This window comes from Pseudorca crassidens, chromosome 15, assembly GCF_039906515.1.
Source record: "Pseudorca crassidens isolate mPseCra1 chromosome 15, mPseCra1.hap1, whole genome shotgun sequence".
Lineage (NCBI taxonomy): Eukaryota > Metazoa > Chordata > Mammalia > Artiodactyla > Delphinidae > Pseudorca > Pseudorca crassidens.
Window position 1 is genome coordinate 30,468,123 of NC_090310.1, and position 27,637 is coordinate 30,495,759.

At 35.8% G+C, this 27,637-nt stretch overlaps 1 protein-coding gene across 3 annotated transcripts in view; it reads right to left on the reverse strand.

Moving 5' to 3' along the window:
• Positions 1 to 27,637, reverse strand: part of ATF7IP2 (activating transcription factor 7 interacting protein 2) — a 75,712-nt gene that overhangs the window by 9,074 nt on the left and 39,001 nt on the right. For 2 of the 3 annotated variants that reach the window (XM_067706652.1, XM_067706653.1), the window contains exons 7-9: positions 17,579 to 17,649; positions 16,413 to 16,474; positions 15,907 to 15,973 (exon numbers count right to left, since the gene is read on the reverse strand). In XM_067706652.1, the coding sequence (XP_067562753.1) occupies positions 15,907 to 15,973; positions 16,413 to 16,474; positions 17,579 to 17,649 (200 nt within the window). Of the gene's footprint in view, positions 1 to 15,906; positions 15,974 to 16,412; positions 16,475 to 17,578; positions 17,650 to 26,844; positions 26,929 to 27,637 lie in introns of those variants that run through there. The other variant, XM_067706654.1, reaches the window with a different exon arrangement.

Genomic DNA, 27,637 nt, shown 5'->3' on the forward strand with positions numbered 1-27,637 from the left:
CACCAAACCAGCTTTACAACAACTGCTAAAGGAACTTCTCTAGGCAAGAAATATGAGAGAAGGAAAAGACCTACAATAACGAACCCAAAACAATTAAGAAAATGGGAATAGGAACATACATATCGATAATTACCTTAAATGTAAATGGACTAAATGCTCCCACCAAAAGACACAGGTTGGCTGAATGGATACAAAAACAAGACCCATATATTTGCTGTCTACAAGAGACCCACTTCAGACCTAGAGACACATACAGACTGAAAGTAAGGGGATGGAAAAAGATATTTCATGCAAATGGAAATGAAAAGAAAGCTGGAGTAGCAATTCTCATATCACACAAAATAGACCTTAAAATAAAGACTATTAGAAGAGACAAAGAAGGACACTACATAATGATCAAGGGATCGATCCAAGAACAAGATATAACAATTGTAAATATTTATGCACCCAACATAGGAGCACCTCAATACATAAGGCAAATACTAACAGCCATAAAAGGGGAAATCGACAGTAACACATTCATAGTAGGGGATTTTAACACCCCACTTTCACCAATGGACAGATCATCCAAAATGAAAATAAATAAGGAAACACAAGCTTTAAATGATACATTAAACAAGATGGACTTACTTGATAATTATAGGACATTCCATCCAAAAACAACAGAATACACATTTTTCTCAAGTGCTCATGGAACATTCTTCAGGATAGATCATATCTTGGGTCACAAGTCAAGCCTTGGTAAATTTAAGAAAATTGAAAGTGTTTCAAGTATCTTTTCCCACCACAATGCTATGAGACTAGATATCAATTACAGGAAAAGATCTGTAAAAAATACAAACACATGGAGGCTAAACAATACACTACTTAATAACGAAGTGATCAATGAAAAAATCAAAGAGGAAATAAAAAATTACCTAGAAACAAATGACAATGGAGACACGACGACCCAAAATCTATGGGATGCAGCAAAAGCAGTTCTAAGAGGGAAGATTATAGCAATACAATCCTACCTTAAGAAACAGGAAACATCTCAAATAAACAACCTAACCTTGCACCTAAAGCAATTAGAGAAAGAAGAACAAAAAAACCGCAAAGTTAGTAGAAGGAAAGAAATCATTAAAATCAGATCAGAAATAAATGAAAAAGAATGAAGGAAACGATAGCAAAGATCAACAAAAATAAAAGCTGGTTCTTTGAGAAGATAAACAAAATTGATAAACCATTAGCCAGACTCATCAAGAAAAAGATGGAGAAGACTCAAATCAATAGAATTAGAAATGAAAAAGGAGAAGTAACAACTGACACTGCAGAAATAAAAAAGATCGTGAAAGATTACTACAAGCAACTCTATGCCAATAAAATGGACAACCTGGAAGAAATGGAAAAATTCTTAGAAATGCACAACCTGCCAAGACTGAATCAGGAAGAAATAGAAAATATGAACAGACCAATCACAAGCACTGAAATTGAAACTGTGATTAAAAATCTTCCAACAAACAAAGCCCAGGACCAAATGGTTTCACAGGCGAATTCTATCAAACATTTAGAGAAGAGCTAACACCTATCCTTCTCAAACTCTTCCAAAATATAGTAGAGGGAGGAACACTCCCAAACTCATTCTATGAGGCCACCATCACCTTGATACCAAAACCAGACAAGGATGTAACAAAGAAAGAAAACTACAGGCCAATACCACTGATGAACATAGATGCAAAAATCCTCAACAAAATACTAGCAAACAGAATCCAACAGCACATTAAACGGATCATACACCATGATCAAGTGGGGTTTATTCCAGGAATGCAAGGATTCTTCAATATACGCAAATCAATCAATGTGATACACCATATTAACAAATTGAAGGAGAAAAACCATATGATCATCTCAATAGATGCAGAGAAAGCTTTTGACAAAATTCAATACCCATTTATGATAAAAACCCTGCAGCAAGTAGGCATAGAGGAAACTTTCCTCGACATAATAAAGGCCATATACGACAAACCCACAGCCAACATCGTCCTCAATGGTGAAAAACTGAAAGCATTTCCACTAAGATCAGGAACAAGACAAGGTTGCCCACTCTCACCAATCTTATTCAACATAGTTTTGGAAGTTTTAGCCACAGCAATCAGAGAAGAAAAGGAAATAAAAGGAATCCAAATTGGAAAAGAAGAAGTAAAGCTGTCACTGTTTGCAGATGACATGATACTATACACAGAGAATCCTAAAGATGCTACCAGAAAACTACTAGAGCTAATCAATGAATCTGGTAAAGTAGCAGGATACAAAATTAATGCACAGAAATCTCTGGCATTCCTATACACTAATGATGAAAAATCTGAAAGTGAAATCAATAAAACACTCCCATTTACCACTGCAACAAAAAGAATAAAATATCTAGGAATAAACCTACCTAACGAGACAAAAGACCTGTATGCAGAAAATTATAAGACACTGATGAAAGAAATTAAAGATGATACAAATAGATGGAGAGATATACCATGTTCTTGGATTGGAAGAATCAACATTGTGAAAATGACTCTACTACCCAAAGCAATCTACAGAATCAATGCAATCCCTATCAAACTACCAATGGCATTTTTCACAGAACTAGAACAAAAAATTTCACAATTTGTATGGAAACACAAAAGACCCCGAATAGCCAAAGCAATCGTGAGAACGAAAAACGGTGCTGGCAGAATCAGGCTCCCTGACTTCAGACTATACTACAAAGCTACAGTAATCAAGACAGTATGGTACTGGCACAAAAACAGAAAGATAGATCAATGGAACAGGATAGAAAGCCCAGAGATAAACCCACGCACATATGGTCACCTTATCTTTGATAAAGGAGGCAGGAATGTACAGTGGAGAAAGGACAGCCTCTTCCATAAGTGGTGGTGGGAAAACTGGACAGGTCCATGTAAAAGTATGAGATTAGATCACTCCCTAACACCATACACAAAAATAAGCTCAAAATGGATTAAAGACCTAAATGTAAGGCCAGAAAGTATCAAACTCTTAGAGAAAAACATAGGCAGAACACTCTATGACATAAATCACAGCAAGATCCTTTCTGACCCACCTCCCAGAGAAATGGAAATAAAAACAAAAATAAACAAATGGGACCTAATGAAACTTCAAAGCTTTTGCACAGCAAAGGAAACCATAAACAAGACCAAAAGACAACCCTCAGAATGGGAGAAAATATTTGCAAATGAAGCAATCGACAAAGGATTAACCTCCAAAATTTATAAGCAGCTCATGCAGCTCAATAACAAAAAAACAAACAACCCAATCCAAAAATGGGTAGAAGACCTAAATAGACATTTCTCCATAGAAGATACACAGACTGCCAACAAACACATGAAAGAATGCTCAACATCATTAATCATTAGAGAAATGCAAATCAAAACTACAATGAGATATCATCTCACACCAGTCACAATGGCCATCATCAAAAAATCTAGAAACAATAAATGCTGGAGAGGGTGTGGAGAAAAGGGAACACTCTTGCACTGCTGGTGGGAATGTGAATTGGTACAGCCACTATGGAGAACAGTATGGAGGTTCCTTAAAAAACTACAAATAAAACTACCATATGACCCAGCAATCCCACTACTGCGCACATACCCTGAGAAAACCATAATTCAAAAAGATTCATGTACCAAAATGTTCATTGCAGCTCTATTTACAATAGCCCAGAGATGGAAACAACCTAAGTGTCCATCATCAGATAAATGGATAAAGAAGATGTGGCACATATATACAATGGAATATTACTCAGCCATAAAAAGAAACGAAATTGAGCTATGTGTAATGAGGTGGATAGACCTAGAGTCTGTCATACAGAGTGAAGTAAGTCAGAAAGAGAAAGACAAATACTGTATGCTAACACATATGTATGGAATTTAAGAAAAAATAAGTCATGAAGATTCTGGGGGTAAGACAGGAATAAAGACACAGACCTACTAGAGAATGGACTTGAGGATATGGGGAGGGGGAAAGGTAAGCTCTGACAAAGCAAGAGAGAGGCATGGACATATATACACTGCCAACTGTAAGGTAGATAGCTAGTGGGAAGCAGCCGCATAGCACAGGGAGATCAGCTCGGTGATTTGTGACCGCCTGGAGGGGTGGGATAGGGAGGGTGGGAGGGAGGGAGATGCAAGAGGGAAAAGATATGGGAACATATGTATAACTGATTCACTTTGTTATAAAGCAGAAACTAACATACCATTGTAAAGCAATTATACTCCGGTAAAGATGTAAATAAAATAAAATAAAATAAAATTTGAAATTAAAAAGGAGAAGTTACAATGGACATAGCAGAAATATAAAGCATCATAAGCGACTACTACAAGCAACTCTATGCCATTAAAATGGACAACGTGGAAGAAATGGACAAATTCTTAGAAAGATATAACCTTCCACGACTGAACCAGGAAGAAATAGAAAATATGAACAGACCAATGACAAGTAATGAAATTGAAACTGTGATTAAAAATCTTCCAACAAACCAAAGTCCAGGACTGTCCAGGATCAGATGGCTTCACAGGTGAATTCTATCAAACATTTAGAGAAGAGCTAAGACCCATCCTTCTCAAACTTCCAAAAAACTGCAGGGGAAGGAACACTCCCAAACTTATTCTACAAGGCCACCATCACTCTGATACCAAAACCAGAGATACTACAAAAAAAGAAAATTACAGACCAATATCACTGATGGATATAGGTGCAAAAATCCTCAACAAAATACTAGCAAACAGGATCCAACAACAAGTTAAAAGGATCACACACCATGATCAAGTGGGATTTGTCACAGGGATACAAGGATTCTTCAATATAGGCATATCAATCAGTGTGATACACCATATTAACAAATTGAATAAAAACCATATGATCTCAATAGATGCAGAAAAAGCTTTTGACAAAATTCAACACCCATGTATGATAAAAACTCTCCAGAAAGTGGGCATAGAGGGAAACTCAACATAATAAAGGCCATACACAACAAACCCATAGCAAACATCATTCTCAATGGTGAAAAACTGAAAGCATTTCCTCTAAGATGAGAAACAACAAATGTATGTCCACTCTCACCACTATTATTCAACATAGTTTTCGAAGTCCCAGACACAGCAATCAGAGAAGAAAAAGAAATAAAAGGAATACAAATTGGAAGAAAAAAGTAAAACTGTCACTGCTTGCAGATGACATGATACTAACATAGAGAATCCTAACAATGCCACCAGAAAACTACTAGAGCTAATCAATGAATTCGGTAAAGTTGCAGGATACAAAATTAATGCAAAGAAATCTCTTGCATTCCTATACACTAACAACAAGAGATCAGAAAGAGAAATTAAGGAAACAATCCCATTTACCACTGCAACAAAAAGAATAAAATACCTAGGAATAAACCTACCTAAGGAGGTAAAAGACCTGTACTCAGAAAACTATAAGACACTGATGAAAGAAATCTAGGATAACACAAACAGATGGAGAGCTATACCATGTGCTTGGATTGGAAGAATCAGTAGTGTGAAAATGACTCTACTACCCAAAGCAATCTACAGAATCAATGCAATCCCTATCAAATTACCAGTGACATTTTTTACAGAACTAGAACAAAAAATCTTAAAATACGTATGGAGACACAAAGGACCCTGGATACCCAAAGCAGTCTTGAGGGAATAAAATGGAGCAGGAGGAATCAGACTCCCTGACTTCAGATTATACTACAAAGCTACAGTAATCAAGACAATATGGTACTGGCACAAAAACAGAAATACAGTTCAATGGAACAGGATAGAAAGCCCAGAGATAAACCCATGCACCTATGGTCAACTAATCTATGATAAAGGAGGCAAGGATACACAATTGAGAAAAGATAGCCTCTTCAATAAGTGGTGCTGGGAAAACTGGACAGCTACATGTAAAAGAATGAAATTAGAACATTCCCTAACACCATACACAAAAATAAACTCAAAATGGATTAAAGACCTAAATGTAAGACTGGACACTATAAAACTCTTAGAGGAAAACATAGGAAGAACACTCTTTGACATAAATCACAGCAAGGTCTTTTTTGACCCACTTCCTAGAGTAATGGAAATAAAAACAAACATAAATAAATGGGACCTAATGAAACGTAAAAGCTTTTGCACAGCAAAGGGAAGTATAAACAAAACGAAAAGACAACCCTCAGAATAGGAGAAAATATTTGAAAATGAACCAACGGATGAAGGATTAATCTCAAATATATAAACAGCTCATGCAGCTCAATGTTAAAAAAACAAACAACCCAATAAAAAAAATGGGCAGAAGACCTAAATAGACATCTCTCCAAAGAAGACATACAGATGGGCAAGAGGCATATGAAAAGCTGCTCAACATCACTAATCATTAGAGAAATGCAAATTAAAACTACAGTGAGGTATCACCTCCACCAGTTAGAATGGGCATCATCAGAAAATCCACAAACAACAAATGCTGGAGAGGGTGAGGAGAAAAGGGAACGCTCTTGCACTGTTGGTAGGAATGTAAATTGATAGAGCCACTATGGAGAACAGTATGGAGGTTCCTTAAAAAACTAAAAATAGAACTACCATATGACCCAGCAATCCCACTACTGGACACATACCCTGAGAAAACCATAATTCAAAAAGAGTCATGTTGCTCCGCAGCGGGAGAGGCCACAACAGTGAGAGGCCCGCATACCGCAAAAAAAAAAAAAAGAGTCATGTACCACAATGTCCATTGCAGCTCTATTTACTATAGCCAGAACATGGAAGCAACCTAAGTGTCCATCGACAGATGAATGGATAAGGAAGATGTGGCACATATATACAATGGAATATTACTCAGCCATAAAAAGGAATGAAATTGGTTCATTTGTAGAGACATGGATGGACCTAGAGACTGTCATACAGAGTGAAGTAAGTCAGAAAGAGAAAAACAAATATCATATATTAATGCATATATGTGGAATCTAGAAAAATGGTACAGATAAACCTGTTTTCAAGACAGAAATAGAGACACAGATGTAAAGAACAAACCTATGGACACCAAGGGGGGAAAGTGGGGGGGTGTGGTGGGATGAACTGGGAGATTGGGATTGACATATATACACTAATATGTATAAAACATAATAAGAACCTGCTGTATAAGAAATAAATTTTAAAAATTGTAGGAGAATCTATACACCCTTTTTATAACTGGTTAATTAGAACTAAATTTGTGAAATCATAATCTGCAGCTTAATCAATGCACAAGAGCTGATACAAATAACCTCCTTTAAATTTTCAAGTGAACAGTTTCATACAAAAAAAAATTCTAATAGATATAACTTCCCATAACTAACATTCCTTCTTTCAAGGTAGTAAGTCAACAAGCCCTTGGCAAATTAAAACAGGCTAAGACAGAAACTCAACTTTATAATAAGAGATAAAACAGGATTTTTATCCCAAACCAGTTTATGTTTAGATCCTTTGTGTCAGCAATGTCAATGTCTTGTAAATACTCTGCAGCTTTTACCCTTATCTATATAAAAATGAGTAACGGTTACTTTTTTAAATTTTATTTTATTTTTTTGGCTGTGTTGGGTCTTGGCTGCTGCGCATGGGCTTTCTCTAGTTGCAGCAAGTGGGGGCTACTCTTTGCTGTGGTGCGTGGGCTTCTCAGTACGGTGGCTTCTCTTGTTGTGAAGCACAGGCTCTAGGTGCGCAGGCTTCAGTAGCTGCAGCACATGGGCTCAGTAGTTGCGACACACGGGCTCTAGAACGCAGGCTCAGTAGTTGTGGCGCACAGGCTTAGTTGCTCCGCAGCAATGTGGGATCTTCCTGGACCAGGGATCGAACCCGTGTCCCCAGCATTGGCAGGTGGATTCTTAACCACTGCGCCACCAGGGAAGTCCAGTAATGGTTACTTTAGCACTTTGTATTCTCAAAGCAACAGGAGCCAGTACCCGATTATTTTAAAGTTCCTCCTCATTAAACTGCTAGGTGAGAATTGTGGCCTCTGGTCTCAACTTACCCCTTTGGTGTTTGACCTTTCAGATCCTTTGCTGCATGTATATGCACATGTAGACGCACGTTCACTTATGTAAATATTTATATGATAGACATGATTTTTAAAGTTTGCATTTAAAAATTAACTATTCAGATATAACTTACATACAATAAAATGTACCCATTTTATTTTTTTAGATTTTTTTGGTGTGGACCTTTTTTTTTTTTTAACATCTTTATTGGAGTATAATTTTGCTTTACAATGGTGTGTTAGTTTCTGCTGTATAACAAAGTGAGTCAGCTATACATATACATATATCCCCATATCTCCTCCCTCTTGTGTCTCCCTCCCACCCTCCCTATCCCAGCCCTCTAGGTGGACACAAAGCACCGAGCTGATCTCCCTGTGCTATGTGGCTGCTTCCCAGTAGCTAGCTATTTTACATTTGGTAGTGTATATATGTCCATGCCACTCTCTCACTTTGTCCCAGCTTACCCTTCCCCCTCACCATGTCTCAAGTTCATTCTCTACGTCTGCATTTTTATTCCTGTCTTGCTCCAATTTCTTCAGAACCATTTTTTGTTTTTTTTTAGATTCCATATGTATGTGTTAGCATACGGCATTTGTTTTTCTGTTTCTGACTTACTTCACTCTGTATGAGACTCTAGGTCCATCCATCTCACTACAAATAACTCAATTTCGTTTCTTTTTATGGCTGAGTAATATTCCACTGTATATATGTGCCACATCTTCTTTATCCATTCATTTGTCGATGGATACTTAGGTTGCTTCCATGATGTGGACCATTTTTAAAGTCTTTCTTGAATTTGTTACAATATTGCTTCTGTTTTATGTTTTGGTTTTTTGGCCACAAGGCATGTGGGATCTTAGCTCCCCAACCAGAGATCAAACCCACACCCCCTACATTGGAAGTTGAAGTCTTAACCACTGGACCACCAGGGAAGTCCCCAAAATGTACCCATTTTAAATGTGCCATTCTTTGGGTTTTGACAAATTTACAGTTGTGAAACCACCACCAAAATCAAGACAGAATGTTTTTATTACCCCAAATAGTGTCCCTTCTGGTAATATGGAAGAACAAATCTGACTCCACATTGGATCTGTTTCTTTTACTTTAACCTTTGTATTCTATTGATTTTGCTACAAGTTAAAAATGTTGCCGGTAGCCTGAAATATACAGGATAGCTCTTTCTCAAGGCCCTGACCTTAAAAGGTATAACACTTATCCATTTAAATAGAGGTAAAAAGTTGTAGAACAGAGAATAACATTTGTCTTGTTGGAAGTTTATAGCAACATTGTGAAATGACCTACTGGACAGCTAGCTGCCAAGAACAAAGGATTCCAGCCCCAAGACGTTTGTAGCAACCAACCACACACCCTTCCTCTTTTAGTATAAAAGAAGCCTGAATTCTAATTCGGAGAAGATGGTTCTTTGGGACACTAGTCCACCATCTTCTCGGTTTGCTGTTGCCATTCCTTGACCCAACAATTCATCTCTTGATTTATTGGCCTGTTGTGCAGCGAGCAGTATGAACTTGGTCTTGGTAACATTCTCAATCCCTCTCACCGCTGGCCCCATGAAATCACAGGTCTGTTGTCACTATAGATTGGCCTTTTCTAGAATTTGACATAAAGCAAATCACACAGTATGTACAATTCTTTTGCCCAACATTTTGTTTCTGAGATTCATCAATGTTGTTGCATATAATAATATTTTGTTCATTTTTATTGTTGAGTAAGTAGTACTTAGCTGTAGAGATAGATATGCCACAACCTATTTATCTATTGATGGACATTTGGACTGTTTATAGTTCAGTGCTATTATGAATAAATTGCTATGAACATTTGTGTAAAAGTCTTTGTGTAGATGTAGGTTTTCATTTGTCTTGGATAAATACCTAAAGGTGGAATAATAGTGTCATTTGCTAAGAGTATAGCTAATGTTTTGAGAAACTGCCAGACCACTTCCAAAGTGATTTCACCATTTTACACTCCTACCAGCAAAACATGAGAATTCCAGGTAACTCCACATCCTCACCAACACTTTGTATATTTTCAGTTGTTTTCATTTTAGCCATTTTAGTGGATGTGTTGTGGTATCTCATTGTGGTCTTAACTTCCCTAATGAATAACAATGTTGAGGATGTCTTGTGTTTATTTGCCATCCCCATATCTTCTCTAGTGAAGTGTCATCTACTTGCTTTGGGTTTAATTTGCTCTTTTTAATGTAGAATCTTAGATTATTCATTTTAGACTTTCCATTTTTCCTACTATAAACATTTAATGCTAGCAATTTCCTTCTAAGCACTGCTTCAGCTGCATTCCTCAGATTTTGATATGCTGTGTTTTCATTTTCATTCAGTTCAAATTTTTTTTTTTTTTTGCGGTATGCGGGCCTCTCACTGCTGTGGCCTCTCCCGTTGTGGAGCACAGGCTCCGGACACGCAGGCTCAGCGGCCATGGCTCACAGGCCCAGCCACTCCACGGCATGTGGGATCTTCCCGGACCAGGGCACGAACCCATGTCCCCTGCATCGGCAGGCAGACTCTCAACCACTGCGCCACCAGAGAAGCCCCAGTTCAAAATATTTTTAAACCTTCCTTTTGATTTCTTCTTTGACTCATGGGTTATCTAGAAATGTAATCTTTAGCTTCCAAATATCTAGGGATTTCCCAACTAGCTTTCTATTACTAATTTAATTGTATCTGTAATCATACAGAGTATGTTCTCTAAACTTTTACATATACTGAGACTAGTTTTGTGGTCCAGAACCTGATATGTTTTATATGCACTTAAAATGAATGTGTATTCTTTTGTGGCTGGGTTTGAGCGTTCTATAAATGTCAAGTAGGTTAAGTTGGTTGATAGTATTGCCCAGGCTTCCAAAATTTTACTGACTACATATTATATCAATTACTGAGAAGGCAGTGTTGGAACCTCCAATTATAATTGTCTACTTATAATTTCAGTCCGATCAGTTTTTATATCAGGAATTTTGAAGTTCTACTATTATATGCATAAACGTAGGTTTAGTGTGTCTTTCTGATGAAATGATTGCTTTACTGTTACAAAACAGCCTTCTTTATCCCTGGTAATATTCCTTGTTCTGAAGTCTATCTGATAATAATATAGTCACTCTAGCTTTCTTATGATTAGTGTTTGTATGCTTCTTTTTGTTTTTTGCGGTACGCGGGCCCTCACTGTTGTGGCCCCTCCCGCTGCGGAGCACAGGCTCCGGACGCGCAGGCTCAGCGGCCATGGCTCACGGGCCCAGCCACTCCACAGCATGTGGGATCTTCCCGGACCAGGGCACGAACCCGTGTCCCCTGAATCGGCAGGCGGACCCTCAACCACTGCGCCACCAGGGAAGCCCTGTTTGTATGTTTTTGCATGGCTTATCTTCTTACGTCCCTTTAATTTTAACCTATCCATATATTTATATTTAACATACATCATGTAGTTGTCACATAGTTGGGTCTTGTTTTGTTACCCAGTCCAACAATGTGTGCTTTTTAATGGAGTGTTTAGACCCTCTATACTTATTCTAACTATCAATATGGTTGGGTTTAAATCTACCATCCTGTAATTTGTTCTCTATTTAGTGTCATTTGTTCTTTGCACCTTCTCTTGGATTGAGTATTTTAAAAATTCCATTCTACCTCCACTATTGGTCTATCAGCCATACTTGCACTTAAAAAAATATTGCTCTAGGCACTGCCGTATGTATGTATCTAGTATCTTTAATAACGTATAGTCTATCTTCAAATAACATTATACTACGCACAATGTAACACCCTTACAGCCAGCATACTTCCATTCCTCTGACCATCTTTCACACTACTGTTGGCATACATTAGCTTCTACATAAATTATAAACTCCAAAACATACTGTTACATTCCTCTGTGTAGATCCACTTTCCATCTTATATTTTCCCTTTGCTTGAAGAACTTCCTTTATTTTTGACAGTGAAGGTCTGCTGGCAACAATTTTTGTTTATCTTAATAAACAGAAGTCTTAATTTTGCTTTCATGTTTGTAAGTTATATTAGCTGGATATAGAATTCTAGGTTGACAATTATTTTCCCCCAGCCTTTTAATAATGCCATTTGATTTGTTTTGCATAGTTCCAATTGAGATAACTGTGCATTCTTTGTTCTTCCCTATATATCTTATATATATGGTGTCTTTCTGATTGCTCTAAAGTTGTTGCTGTTAATCACTGGTTTTCAGGAACTGATTATGATGTTCCTCGATGTGGTTTTCTTTGTATTTATCCTGCCTGCAGAGTACTGAAGTTCTTGGTTATGGTGGGCTTGTACTTTTCATTAAATTTGTAAAACTTTTGACCATACATGTATGTTAGACCACTTGATATTGTCCCACAGTTTACTAAAGGTCTGATTCCTTTTTCCCAGTCTTTTTTCTTTTCTTTTCATATTCTTTCTTTAATTTGTATAGTTTCTTTCCAAATTATACAGTCATGTACTATTTCTTCCAGTATACCAATTTGTTTTTCTTTCTCTGGTGTTTAATAATATTTATTAAATATATTTATTAACATTTGATTAATTAATATTTATTAATATAATAATATTTATTCCATTCACTGAACTTCAAGTATTTTTATTTCATTTGGTTCTCTTTTATATCTTTTATTTCTCTTATTATGTTCATGTTTTCCTTTAAATCTCTGAGTGTACTTCTATCAGTTCTTTTAAGGTCCTTGTCTGTTAATTCTGTCAACTGTCATTTCTAAGTTTGTTTCTTTTGACTGATTTTTCTCCTGGTTATGGATTCCATTTTTCTTCCTCATATCTCGAGTGACTTTTTAAAATTGGATGATGGATATTATGAATTTTACATGGTTGTGAGTTGAATTCTGGGTTTGGTTTTATTAGGGCAATGCTAGAGTTGCCTTTGCTCTAAGATGAGTTTACACCCGTATATTCAGTAAGAATCTACCACAATGGCTGGTCAGACCTGAAACATTTCCCGCTGCTGTTTGAGCTCTGGAAATTGTTTAGTGTAAAGGTCCTTGGTCATTCTCTGCCCAGACTCATGCAATTTCACTCTGCATGTGTGACTTAATATTTCCGCAAAGACTCAAAAGGACTCCTATGCTAACCTCTTGGAGCTCTTTCTCCAAGTGGCTTCCTCATCTGATAGTACTCTTCCCCTCATTCCAGTTGCCTCAGCCTCTCTGAATGCCAATCTCTCTTTACCTCAGCAAGACAGCCATTCTCTGCTTGGGATCTCCATCAGTGCACCACAATCTAGGAAGAAAGCTGGGGCAGCCCATAGGGCTCATCTCATGCATTTCCCTTCTCTCAGGGACTGCAGTCCTGTACTGCAATATCTAAAAAATTTTTTCTTATATCTTGTTTAGTTTTCTACTTGTTTACTGAAGAAAAGTTAAGTCTGAGCCCACTTACTCCACCATGACTCTACATATATACTTTTATAACTTTTTTCTCTTGTTATATTATTAACATGTTTACATCAATACATATACTTCCTCAACATTATTTTTAATGGTTGAATATGGTTGTACCATATAAATCTAATTTTTGTAATTAATTCCTTATTCCTAGAACTTTAAGGGTTTCCAAAGTTTTATATTTCATGAATAGCACTGCAATGAACATTTTCGTATTCCCCTATACTTTATTTTCTTCAGGTAACTATTCAAAGAATTGAGTCACAAGGCTTGCATATTTGTAAAGTTTTGATATTGACAGAATGTCTTCCAGAAAGATTAATTTACACTCTTATTCACAGTATATAAACTTACATTTCTTTTAAAACTATTTAGTGGAAAATCTGCATTAATTCAACCCTTTTTTTTTGGAACATATGTTGTGTGCCAAGCACTGTGCTAAAAAGATGAAAACATACAGATTAATAAAAACATTAATGCTGCTGAAACGAATTTCAAGTCCTTTTAGGAAAACAGATATGTACAGAAACAATGAAATAAAGGTATAATATAGGCATGCACAAAATACCAAGGGTAAGGAGAGCAAAGATGACAATTTCTGCCAGAACAGTTTGTCACAAGTGTCTAAACTGAATATTGAAGGATGAGAAGTGGGGTCATCAGACAAGCCTGGGGAGGTACAGAGGGGAGAGCACTCCTGGCAAAGAGAACAGGATATGTGGTGATGGCAAGGAGAGAAGAAGCACTACCTACTGAGAAGCCATCAAAGAAGAGGTAAGGAATCTGTAGAAGATAAATCTAGAAACATTTTCAGGGTTTAAGTCATTAAGAATTTTGTATATCTTGTTAAAGAATTTGGATTTTATCCTAAAGACAAAAACATAACCAGATTTGGATACAGGAAATAATATTTTAGTGGCAACTTAGAAGATTCATTAAAAGCAGTAAGTTAGGACAGAAATATTAGTTATTAAGTTATGGCAATAGACTACAGATGATAGAATTCTGAAATAAGGAAATATATGGACTACATCTGTTAGCTTTTCGGGAGACAACTGATGAGCTTGAAAGCTGACTACACAGTGGAATGAGGCATATCTATGAGTCAAAAGTGACTCTTACTTCCAGCTTGAGAAACTGGATGAGTTGGTGATACCATTCATCAAGCCTGGGAATATGAGAAACGGTCCAAGTTTCATCTGACTAACTAACTATACCCTTATTCAGAACTGAACATTTTACAAGACAGATTCACATTCACATTATCATGAGTTAGCATCATGAATTGGCATGATTTATCTTTCCAACTGCTCGATTTCAAAGTGAACCCCCCTCAACCCCATTACAGGTATAACTTATTTTATCAAACACTGAATGAATCTATGTTTTTATTTTACTGCAACTCGAATACTGTATCGTGTACTTTAAAAAATATTTAGTAATCTTAATTGTTAATATTAATGTTAAAATTGTTAATCATTAATGATACTTCATTATGGACTCCAATTTCATTTTTTAATTCATTCTAATCTTCATGAAATTGGAAACTGAAGGGTTTTTTGATTCTATCATGGGGTGCCTAAAGATTCCAATGGTTCCAACCTTTGTTTGGATCCACAGTTGAGATCAGAGAATGAATTGGACTATATAGTTCCTGTAGTAATCTCCATTTTTAAATATTAATTTACTAATGCTAATAAGTGGAATCAAATATTTCATCAAGAGTACCATAAACATTCAGGTGCAATTAAGAGATGAAACCTTATGATTGATTACCAGCCCCAGAAGACTCTATTTTACTTCTTTTTGTTTAAATCTGAGAAAGAGGGCACTGCTGTCACTCTCCCTCTGCATTTTCATGTTATGCCCTAGCATCCTCTCATAGCCAGTATTGCTATGGTTAAGGAAAAAAGTGTGTCTCACAGGTAGAAAAGAGATTTCTAATAGTCCCAAGCAACCCAGATGTCTTTCAGTGAGTGAATGGATAAACCATTACACATCCACACCATGGAATGCTAGTCAGCAATAAAAAGGAATAGTTACTAAACAACTTGGATGACCCTTGGGGGAAATTAAGCTAAGGGAAAGAAGCCAATATCAGAAGGATACATATTACATCACATTTATATAACATCCATGAAACAACATATAATTATAATAGTGAGGAACAGATTAGTGGTTGCCAGGGTTTAGGGACTGGGAACAAACTCTTAAAAAAATCCTATAAAGGGATAGCATGAGGGAACCTTGTAATGATAGAACAGTTGTATAATTTGAGTGTGGTGGCAGTTACATAAATCTACACACGTGATAAAACTGCATAGAGCTACTAAATACACACACTAACACACACAAAAAAACTTCATAAATGGGTCAAATGTATTTTGAGTTGTTACCCTTCCCTCTTTCTTGAAAAAGACAAATCCTTTACCTGTGTTGCAGTGTGACAGGCCTTCTTTCGTTAGATCAATCACAGAATCAAGTTTCTTCTCTTTAGCCTGAAAAGTTGTTAAAAAAATAAGATTTTGCCTCAACAGAAAATGTTTTTAAAAAATAAAACACATATCATTTAAAATTACTATTTAGAAGCTAGAGATTGAACATTCTATAAGTCTTACAGCTTAATTTAACTCTACTATGAAAGAGAAGCTCGTGAAATACTATATGGTTTCTGTGAATATAACTAAGCAGAGTCTAAATGAGTTAATTTGGTAATAAATATGGTTGTGAAATACGTTTACCATTAGCTGTTTGCTTTTTAATGTTTAAGCTGGACTGAAACCTGGTCACGCTAACTAGGAGACATTAATTTCTCAGAGAATGAATCTCCCAAAGAATGAATGACAAAGATGAGTCATCCAACATGTAGCAACACTAAAGTTCCTAGAACTAACGTATTCAAATAAACAATATTCAGAGACAATATTTAATACCTACCATAGCTTCAGTTTCAGCATCAGGTGAATTGTTAGAATTTCCTGATGTAATTTTTCCAGTATCTGAAAGAAAATTATTAAAATATGAACATTTGACAAGTTTATTAACTATTAAATATTTATGGACTTTATAATATGTGAATGCTGAAATAATAATAATGTGGATGCTACTTAACCATTATATAATCATGGTTGTAACTCAAAAATGTAACTCAATCGACTTTACTTATTCCAAAGACCAATGAACCAGTCCAAAAAAAGCAAACTCTAATTTTGGTTCAAAAGATTTTTTCCTTCTCTAACTTTACAGCTATATTAGTAACTCTTTTTTGAGTATCTATCTGTAAACCACTATAGCATTTGAGGAAATAACTTGGAAATTTACACATTTTTTATTCATAGTATCTTTAGACTAGACCACCTGAGATGGCTGAGGAGGATTCTTCACAGAACCAGTAAAAGCCTCAGATAAATGCTTAATATCCCTTAACTATCTGATTTACAATGTTAACAGCCCAAATCATAGTGGCAATTAAGTAGCTATATAAGTGCAGACAAAGCTTTCTGAAATTAAGATGCAAATTAAAGTCTCTAATGTATATTAAAAATGAAAAGGAAATGGGGAATTTTGAAGGAGAACTTATGAGGCAAAAAAGATAGCTATTTTAAGGGAAAGGAAATTTATTGGAAATCTAAGGTTAAAGATTTTTACATTAAGTGTAATGAGAAACTCTAAAGAGTAACAGAAGTATTATTTATAAAAGTTTAAAAAAATCAAAGATACTAAAGATTAGACAAACTAGTAGACTATAACTCGATAAAACAAAAGACAAACAAAAAATAAACCATCACTATCAGCAACAAGACCAGAGTAAACAAGTACAAATAACGGATATGAAAGGTTAAGTAGTTTTATAATTTACAAAGCCATTAAACACAGTAAAGAAACAAAAGGCCATAAATTGATAAACACAAAGTTAACAAGAAACCTCAATTTTATTAAGCAATCACTGATTTATTCAGGTAATATTAATCACAGATATAAATTAAACATTTTTGAGAGTAGAATTAAAACTTTTATTTTATTAAAAGATAATATTCAATTCTCTATTTTAAACAAATACTGATTTGAGGCTTTCTGATTTGCTAGGTCATATTTTAAGATACCTGTTGGATCTGATGTAATTGGAGTTGTCAAATTAGGACTTTCCACAGAAATCAACATGATATCATCTTTACTGAAATAAATAAATAAATAAATAAATAAAATAAACGTGATTATGCTGAGATGTGCAATCAATGGTTTTAATTCTTCTAATTTAACATTTCATAACTGATATGTTTTAATCTAACAATGGGGAGGATGTGGAATGAAAATGATAAAACCAAGTACCCAAGAAACCCTGTGTATAGCCAATTATTTATATGACCGAAAGTTCATGATATACAATAAACATAGACCCTTAACAGTAGAGGGCTTCCCTGGTGGCGCAGTGGTTAAGAATCCACCTGCCAATGCAGGGGACACAGGTTCGAGCCCTGGTCCGGGAAGATTCCACATGCCACGGAGTAACTAAGCCCATGTGCCACAACTACTGAAGCCTGCGCACCTAGAGCCTGTGCTCCACAACAAGAGAAGCTACTGCAATGAGAAGCCCATGCACTGCAACGAAGAGTAGCCCCCACTCGCTGCAACTAGAGAAAGCCCGCGCACAGCAGCAAAAGACCCAATGCAGCCAAAAATAAATAAATTTATTTAAAAAAACTTAATAGAAATCCATTTACAATAAATCCAAATGTATGAACTATAAGTATTCAACATATATAAATGTACAAAATATACAAAAGTCACTCTAGCACATATACTTGCCTTCTTGAAAATGAAACAATGTATAAAAGAAACTGATTAAAACCTTGTTACTGATGTAGAACTACAAAAAATAAAGATATTAAAAAATTAATTCTGCCACTACTCTATATCACTATAGTAGCAATATTTACTATGCAATGATGATAAAGGATGCTGATTATGGTTACAGAATATTCTGAGTCATGAGACTGTCTTTTGCTCCCATTTGACCCCGACTCCACTTTTTTGAATGTGACATTTAAAATCAGAATTTTTGTTAAGAAAACCTTGACACAAATTTCAGTAAGCCCATTTAATTTGCTACATGAATTTTCTACACACAGGGTTGTACCATTTTCTCATAGATGTTTTTAATTTTTAGCCTTTGTATTTGGCCTATGATCCATTTCAAGTTATTTTTGTGTATGGTGTAAGAGTTGAGGTTCACTTTTCCCCTCTGGTTATTTCAGCAACAGTTGTTGAAACAACTCTCTCTTCCCCATTAAATTACCTTGGCATCTTCGCTGAAAACCAATGGACTCTATATATACTCTCTAATTTGTCCATTGATTTATATTTCTATCCTTATGCCAACACCATTCTCTTAATTACTATAGCTTTATAGTAAGTCTTGAACTCAGGTAGTGTATGTCTTCCAACGTTGTTCTCTTATAACACTGTTTTCACCTTCTAGGTCTTTTGCATTTCATACAAGTTTATGATCAGTTTGTTACTTTCTACAGAGAAGGATGCCATGATTTTGTTTAAGGGTGCATTAAATATACAAAACAATTTGGGTGAAGTGATATTAACAATGAATTTTCTGATTTGTAAACATGGCATATCTCACCATATATTTATGGCATATCTCACCATATATTTATATTTCCATTAATTTTTCACAGCAATATTTTGTACTTTTAAAAATTATTAACTGGGTTTTTTTTTACAGCAGCTTTAGGTTTACAGCAAAATTGACTACAGCGTTTTCCCATATACCCCCTATCCCTCCCACACACAACCTCCCACACAATCCTTTGCCAGTGGGTACTGCTGTTACAACTGATGAAACTACGTTAACATCATTACCCCCAAACTTCATAGTTTACAATAACATTCACTCTTAGTGTTAGGATATTCTGTGGATTCTGACAAGTATATAATGACATGTAGACACCATTACAGTATAATAAAAAATAGTTTCACTGCCCTAAAAATCCCCAGTGCTCTGCCTATTCATCCCTCCCCACCAACCTCTGGCAACATTTGATCTTTTTACTATTTCCACAGTTTTGCCTTTTCTAGAATGTCATATAGTTGAAATCATACAGTATACAGCCTTCTCAGATTGGCTTCTTTCCCTTAATAATATGCATTTAAGTTTCCTCCATGTCTTTTCATAGCTTGATAGATCATTTTTTTTTAAGCACTAAACAGTATTCCATTGCCTGAATGTACTGGGTTGGCCAAAACGTTTGTTCGGTTTTTTCCGTAACATGGATCTAGTAGTGCTTAGATGTCTTTAACTTCATTCAAAACAATTTTGTTAGATTGTATTGTGTCAGCTGCCATATCAGCATGCATTTAAAAAAACTTATCAAAATTGGTAAATTTATGTGAAGCCATTTTGATATTGATGGAAGAAAAAAGCAACATTTTCGGCACATTATGCTTTATTATTTGCAACTGAAATGCAAAAAAAGATTTGTGCAGTGTATGGAGAAGGTGCTATGACTGATCGAACACGTCAAAAGTGGTTTGCAAACTTTCGTGCTGGAGATTTTCTTGCTGCACGATGCTCCACGGTTGGGTAGACCAGTTGAAGTTGATAGAGATCAAATCAAGACATTAATTGAGAACAATTAATATTATGCCAGGCAAGAGATAGCTGACACACTCAAAATATATCAAGCATTGAAAATCATTTGCACCAGCTTGGTTATGTTAATCGCCTTGATGTTTGGGTTCCACATAAGTTAAGCAAAAAAAAAACTTCTTGACCGCATTTCCACGTGCGATTCTCTACTGAAACATAATGAAAACATTCCATTTTAAAAACAAATTGTGACGGGTGATGAAAAGTGGATACTGTACAACAATGTGGATGGAAGGGATCGTGGGGCAAGTGAAATGAACCACGACCAACCACACCAAAGGCCAGTCTTCAACCAAAGAATGTGATGATGTGTATATGGTAGGATTGGAAGGGAGTCCTCTATTGTGAGCTCCTTCTGGAAAACCAAACAATTCCAACAAGTACTGCTCCCAATTAGACCAAAAGAAAGCAGCACTCAATGAAAAGCATCCGGAATTAGTCAACAGAAAATGCATAATCTTCCATCAGGGTAACCCAAGTCCACATGTTTCTTTGATGACCAGGCAAAAACTGTTACAGCTTGGCTGGGAAGTTCTGATTCATCTGCTGTATTCACCAGACTTTGCACCTTTGGATTTCCATTTATTTCACTCTTTACAAAATTCGCTTAATGGAAAAAATTTCAATTCCCTGGAAGACTGTAAAAGGCACCTGGAACAGTTCTTTGCTCAAAAAGGTAACAAGTTTTGGGAAGATGGAATTATGAAGTTGCCTGAAAAATGTCAGAAGGTAGTGGAACAAAATGGTGAATATGTTGTTCAACCAAGTTCTTGGTGAATATGAAAAATGTTTCTTTTATTTTTACTTAAAAACCAATGGAAACTTTGGCCAACCCTATACCACATTTGTTTACCCATTCACTTACTGAAGGGCATCCTGGCTGCTTCCAAGTTTTGGCAGTTATGAATAAAACTACATTTTATATGATTCCATTTTCTCTCCTTTCTTAGCAAACTACACTTCTGTATTTAGTGGTTGCCCCAGAGTTTGCAATACACATTGACAACTAATCCAAGTCAATTGTCAAATAATACTATACTGCTTCACAAGTAGTACAAGTACCTTATAATAACAAAATATTCCTAATTCCTCTTTCCTGTTCCTTTTCAATCATTGCTGCCATTCATTTCACTTATATATAAGTGCGTGAATGCAGCATGCACACACACACACACACACACACACAAGCATACATAATCAAATACATTGTTGCTATTAATTTGAACAAACTCTTGTCAGTTAAATCAATTAATAATAAGAAAGATAAAACATTCTATTTTATCTTCACTCATTCCTTCTCTGATGATCTTCCTTTTCTTTATGTAGATCTGATTTTCTGACATACTATTTTCCTTCTCCGTGAAGAATTTTTAACATTTCCTGCAAGGCAGATCTACTGGCAACTAATACCTTAAATTTTTGTTTGCCTGAGAAAGTCTTTTTCCTTCACCTTTGAAAGATAATTTCACACTGTAAAGAATTTTAGGTTGGTAAGTTTTGTTCTTGCAACACTTTAAATATTTCACTCTACTTTCTTCTTGTTTGCATAGTTTCTAAGGAGAAGATGAATGTAAGTCTTACCTTTGCTCCTCTACACGTATGGTGTTTTTCCTTGGCTTCTTTCAAGATTTTAGCTTTGATTTTCTGAAGTTTAAATATGATATGTCTAGGTGTACTCTTTTAGGTATTTATCCTGCTTAGTATTCTCTGAGCTTCCTGGATCTGTGGCTTGGTGTCTAACATTAATTTGGGAGAAATTCTTAGTCACAGTTACTTCAAATATTGCTTTTGTTCCTTTCTTTTTTCTTCCTGGAATTCCCATTATGCATATATAACTCCCTTTGTAGTTGTCCAAGTTTTTGGATATTCTGGGTTGTTTTTGTCTTTTATTTTCTCTTTGCTTTTCCATTTTGGAAGTTTCTATTGTCATATTCTTAAGGTTGGTGATTCTTTCCTCAGCCATGTCTATTCTACTAATGAGCCCATCAAAGGCTTTCCTCATTCTGTTAGTAGTTTTGATCTCAACCATTTCTTTTTCTTAGAATTTCCATCTCTCTTCTTACATTACCTAACAGTTCTTGCATTTTGTCTACTTTTTCCATTAAAGCACATTAATCATAGTTTAAAAAAATTCCTGGTCTAGTAATTTGAACATTCCTGCCATATCTGACTCTGGTTCTGATGCTTGCTCAGTCTCTTCAAATTGTGTTTTCTGGTTTTTAATATGTCTTTTTTTTATAATATGTTTTTAATATGTAACTTTTTGTTGAAAGGTAGACATGATGTACTGGGTAAAAGGAACTATGGTAAACATGCCTTTAGTAATGTAGTGGTAAAATGTGGGGGAAGGGGAAGCATTCTACTAGTCCTATGAGTAGGTCTCAGTCTTTTAATGAGCCTGTGCCCCTAGAGTATGAAATTCACTAATGCAGCCCAGTCTCCATACCCCTCTTAGGTGGGACAGGATGGCTAGAGGGGGCTAGAGTTGGGTATTTCTCTTCCTCCATGTGGAAGGCTGGAGGGAGTAGGTATTAGATATTTCCTTTCCTCCAGGTAGGTTAATCTCTGGTAATACTTTCTCCTGATGGCAGGCCTTGTTAAGAACAGAGTGCTCTGGTGTATTTCAAAAGTTTCTTTTTATCTTGCCCCCTGCTGGAAGCATGAGAGGATTTTTCTTCAATATTCACTGCAAAGATCAGTAGAGCTCTAGAGGTAAAACTCACAAAATTGTGCCCCTCCCTTACCTGGACCCCCCCCCTTGGAGTTTTTATCTCTGAGATTTATTTACTCTGAGCCTCCAGCAATTACAATTTAGGTTTCCCTACCCCAGCAGTGGTTGCCACGGAGGTTTTTGCTCCACTTCCAGGGCATTTTGATTCTGTTTCCACCTGTTTCTGTCTCCAAATTGGGTGTCAGTAGTTTGCTCTATGACCTTACTTCTCTGGTGGATCAAAGAAGAGTGGTTTTTTTCAGTCTATTCAGCTTTTACTTGTTAGTATGGAGTGATGACACCTTACAGGCTGGACCAGAAATCTTGTTTTGGAGTTAGGTCTTATATGTATTTTGGTAATTTACCCCTATGAATATCATACTCTGATATTACTGTAAATGGTATTAATTTAAAATTCCAACTGTTTGTTGCCTGTACACAGAAATACTACAGACAACCAGTATTATAACATATATATACACACCACATAGTACAAAGGAATAGTGTGATATATACATACATATATACCCTATATAGAAACAATAAAATATTTTATATTTATCCACATATTTATAATTTCCAGCACGCTTCATAACTTTACCTTTGTATAGATCCAAATTTCCATCTGATATTATTTTCCGTCTACCTGAAGAAACTCCTTTAGCATTCCCTGTAGTGCAATTTTGCTGCTGATGGATTCTTTCACTTTTTTTGAGTATGAAAAAGTCCATTTTCTTGTACACGTCTGAAAGATATTTTCACTGAGTGTAGAACTGTAGAAACTGTAGACAGTTCCTCTTTTATTGATTTAGAGATGTCTCTCCATTTCAGTACTTTAGAGCTGTCTCCTTTTCGACATCTCTAAAGTTTGAATAGTTTACAGTGAGAATTCTCATCTTATTTTTTGTTCCTTTCTATGTAATGTGTCTTTTCTCTCTGGCTGCTTTTAAGATTTTGTCACCATTGATTTTTAGCAGTCTGGTTATGATGTGTTTTTCCTTTATGCTTCTGCTTAGCTTTGTTAACCTTTCTTTCTTCCTTTCTATTTATGGGTTTAGAATTGGACAAATTTTAGATATATTTTCCTGCCCCCCTGCCTAGTGATGACTTCAATGATATATACATATATTAGACTACTTGATACTGTTCTACAAGTCTCTGATGCTCTGTTCATTTTTTTGTTAGCCTGTTTTCTCCCCATGCTTTTGTCTGAACAGTTTCTGGTATTTCACTGATATTTAAAAAGCCAGTAATTATTCTGTTATTAATCCTATCCAATGTACTTTTCACTTTATTGTCTTTCTCATCTCTAGAAGTACAATTTGGGTCTTTTTTTTTACATCTTCCATTTCTATCACGTTGACATTCTCCTCTATGTTGTTAGATATGAATAATATACTGATAATTGCTATTTTATGTTGTCTGCTAAGTCCAACAACCATATAAATTCTGTTTCTATCATTTTGGTTTTCTCCTTGTTATGGGTTACTTTTCATATTTTGCATGCTTGGTAAGTTTTTATTAGATGTCAGACATTGTTAAATTCACACTGTTGGATGATGTTTCATTCTATCAGAGTGTTGGACTTTGTTCTGGCATACAGTTAAATTACCCATGATTAGTTCTGACTCCTTTGAGTCCTTTTAGCTTTCTGGGGTAGGTCCACTGGAGTCTTTTAGTCCAGAATTAATTTAGCCTCACTACAGCTATACCCATCCAAGGACTCTACCTGTTGGTGCATGCTAAGTCTCTTCACTACAGCCAGTGAGAAAGCAAAATGTTCCCAGCCCTGTGCAACCTCCAAAAAATGTATGGCCTTCTTCTTTTCAGTGGTTCTTGACCCAGCCTCTTGTAGTTTCATGCTTTGCACATATAGATCTGTATTCAGCCAATGATTCAAGGGGTTCCCTTTGCAGATCTCCAGAGCTCTACCTTTATGCAATTACCTCTCTTGCTTTGCCTCACAAATTCTAGATAATTCATATTCTCCAATATCTGATCTAAATGCACCAAGACCAGCAGGCTGTTTGGGCTCCTCCCACCCCTGCTTTTCAACTTGGGAAATGCCTCCAGGCAGAACTGGCACAATGGTAGGGTGCATTTCTTTTGTTTCTTTTCTCACAGGGATCATAATTGTGTGCTCCCTGTTGAACAATGTCTAAACACAATTTCTTTTCTTTAGTCTAGTTTTCTGTTTGTTTACAGCAAAAGAACAATTCCTGTGCAGTTAATACTTCATGAGCAGAAGGATACATTTCCCACACACTGATTTCCATTTTGTGAAATCAACTGTTTTTCATGTACCCTTTTAAACAAATTCAATAATTTTTTCCATATCAAATTTATCAATAAAAGATTCTGACAAAAGCTATTATTTCTAAGTTCAATTAACAACAAAAAAGTTCAGATCTAAATTTTATCAATAATATTTTACTCTTCTACTCATTTTTGGCCTTTAACACAGCTTACAAAGTTTATTTTGTATATACTTTTTTCTACTAGTATTCAATAATAGTCATATAGTGGATGAAAGACTAATAGCTGTATTTATTTTGTTGCTTAACTACAACTATAAGCAACTCTTTTCATTATACTATAGTCAAAATCTCTTATCAATCTCAAAATTCTTCATTTAATATTTCTATATTTCTAATGTTTTAAATATCTTTATTTGCTGCTACAGTATTTCAAATATAATGTTATTAAGGAGTCTAAGACATTAAGCAGAAAGACTAAAAATCAGAGTGAAATTTTTGGCAATCTCATTGGAATTTTGGGCTGAGGAGGTAAAGGTAAAGATTTAGAAGCCACCGAGGCGGAGAGGCCCTGGTGAACACTCCAAGCTTTCAGCTGGAATCCACTAAGGGCTACATCTTAAAAGCCAGAGTGAAGTAGATATAGGAGACTTACCAAAATAACAACAGGCCTGAATTTATACCATTACCTGAGCAGATTAGGTGACCAGGCCCTACTCTACCTGCCAGAGAACAGAATAAATCTCGTCTATAGAAAGATATTATTCAGAGCCTCACCAATTCTTCAGAAACTATCAAGCACACTAACAGACAGAATCAAATGACTAGAAACAGAGAAAAACAATAGAAACATATGTACAGATGACTGAGGTACTGGAGTTATAAAACAAGGACATAAAAAAAAACTGGGCTTCCCTGGTGGCACAGTGGTTGAGAGTCCACCTGCCGATGCAGGAGACACGGGTTCATGCCCCTGTCCAGGAAGATCCCACATGCTGCGGAGCGGCTGGGCCCGTGAGCCATGGCCGTTGAGCCTGTGCGTCTGGAGCCTGTGCTCCACAATGGGAGAGGCCACAACAGTGAGAGGCCCACATACCACAAAACAAAACAAAACAAAACAAAAAAACCCCAAAAACTATGATGAATAGTTTTAAGAATACTGAGGAAAGATGGGAAAATAGTCAAAACCAGATGGAACATTCATCAGAAAAGCATAATCTATGAAAAAAAAGACTACACTGAAATTAAGAAGAGTCAATACATATAAAGGCACTATTATGAAAGTGGAAAGACTTGGAATGGGAAAAGATACTTGTTGTCAATATATCTGATAAAAAACTTAAGACAGGCAACTCAAAAGAAAAACATGCAAAAGTCTTAGAGAAACTTTATGAAAGAAGATACCCAAATGACTAACAAATATAAAAAAAGTGCTTAATTTCATTATTAGAAGGAAACAAATTAAAACGAATACAGGCATACCTTAGAGATATTGCAGGTTTGATTCCAGACCACAACAATATTAAGCGAATATCTCAATAAAGTGAATCACTTGAATTTTTTAATTTCCCAGTGCATACAAAAGTTATGTTTACTATACTATAGTGTGCTGTATACTATAGTCTATTAAGTGTGCAACAGCATTATGTCTAAAAAAACAATACATACCTTAATTTTAAAATATTTCATTGCTAAAAAATGCTAACCATCATCTAAGCCTTCAGTAAGTTGTAATCTTTTTGTTGCTGGATGGTCTTGTGTTGATGCTGATGGCTGCTGACTGATCAGGGTGGTGGTTGCTGACGGCTGGGGTGGCTCTGGCAATTTCTTAAAATAAAACAATGAAATTTGCTGCATGAATTAACTCATCCTTTCACAAGTGATTGGTTTTCTGAAGCATGCAATGCTGTTTGATAGCATTTTACCCACAGTAAAACTTCTTTCAAAGTTTGAGTCAATCTTCTTAAACCCAACCACTGCTTTATCAGCTAAGTTTATGTAATGTTCTAAATCCTCTGTCGTCACTTCAACAGTCTTCACAGGATCTTCATCAAGAATAGATTCCATCTCAAGAAACCACTTTCTTTGCTCATCTGTTAAAGTTTATCATGAGATTACAGCAATTCAGTCACCTTCAGGCTCCACTTCTAATTCTAGTTCTCTTGCTATTTCTACATCTGCAGTTACTTCCTCCACTGAAGTCTTGAACCTCTCAAAGTCATCCATGAAGGTTAGAGTAAACCTCTTCCAAACTTCTGTTAATGTTGATCTTTTGACCTCTTGCCATGAACCATGAATGTTCTTAATGTATCTAGAATGGTGAATCCTTTCCAGAAGGTTTTCAAATTACTTTGCTCAGATCCATTGAAGGAATCACTATCTATGGCAGCAACAGCTTTACAAAGTACTTAAAATAATAAGCTTGAAAGTTGAAATTACTTGACCCATGGGCTGCAGAAAGGATGTTGTGTTAGCAGGCATGAAAACAACAATAATCTCATTGTATATCTCCATCAGAGTTCTTGGGTGGCCAGGT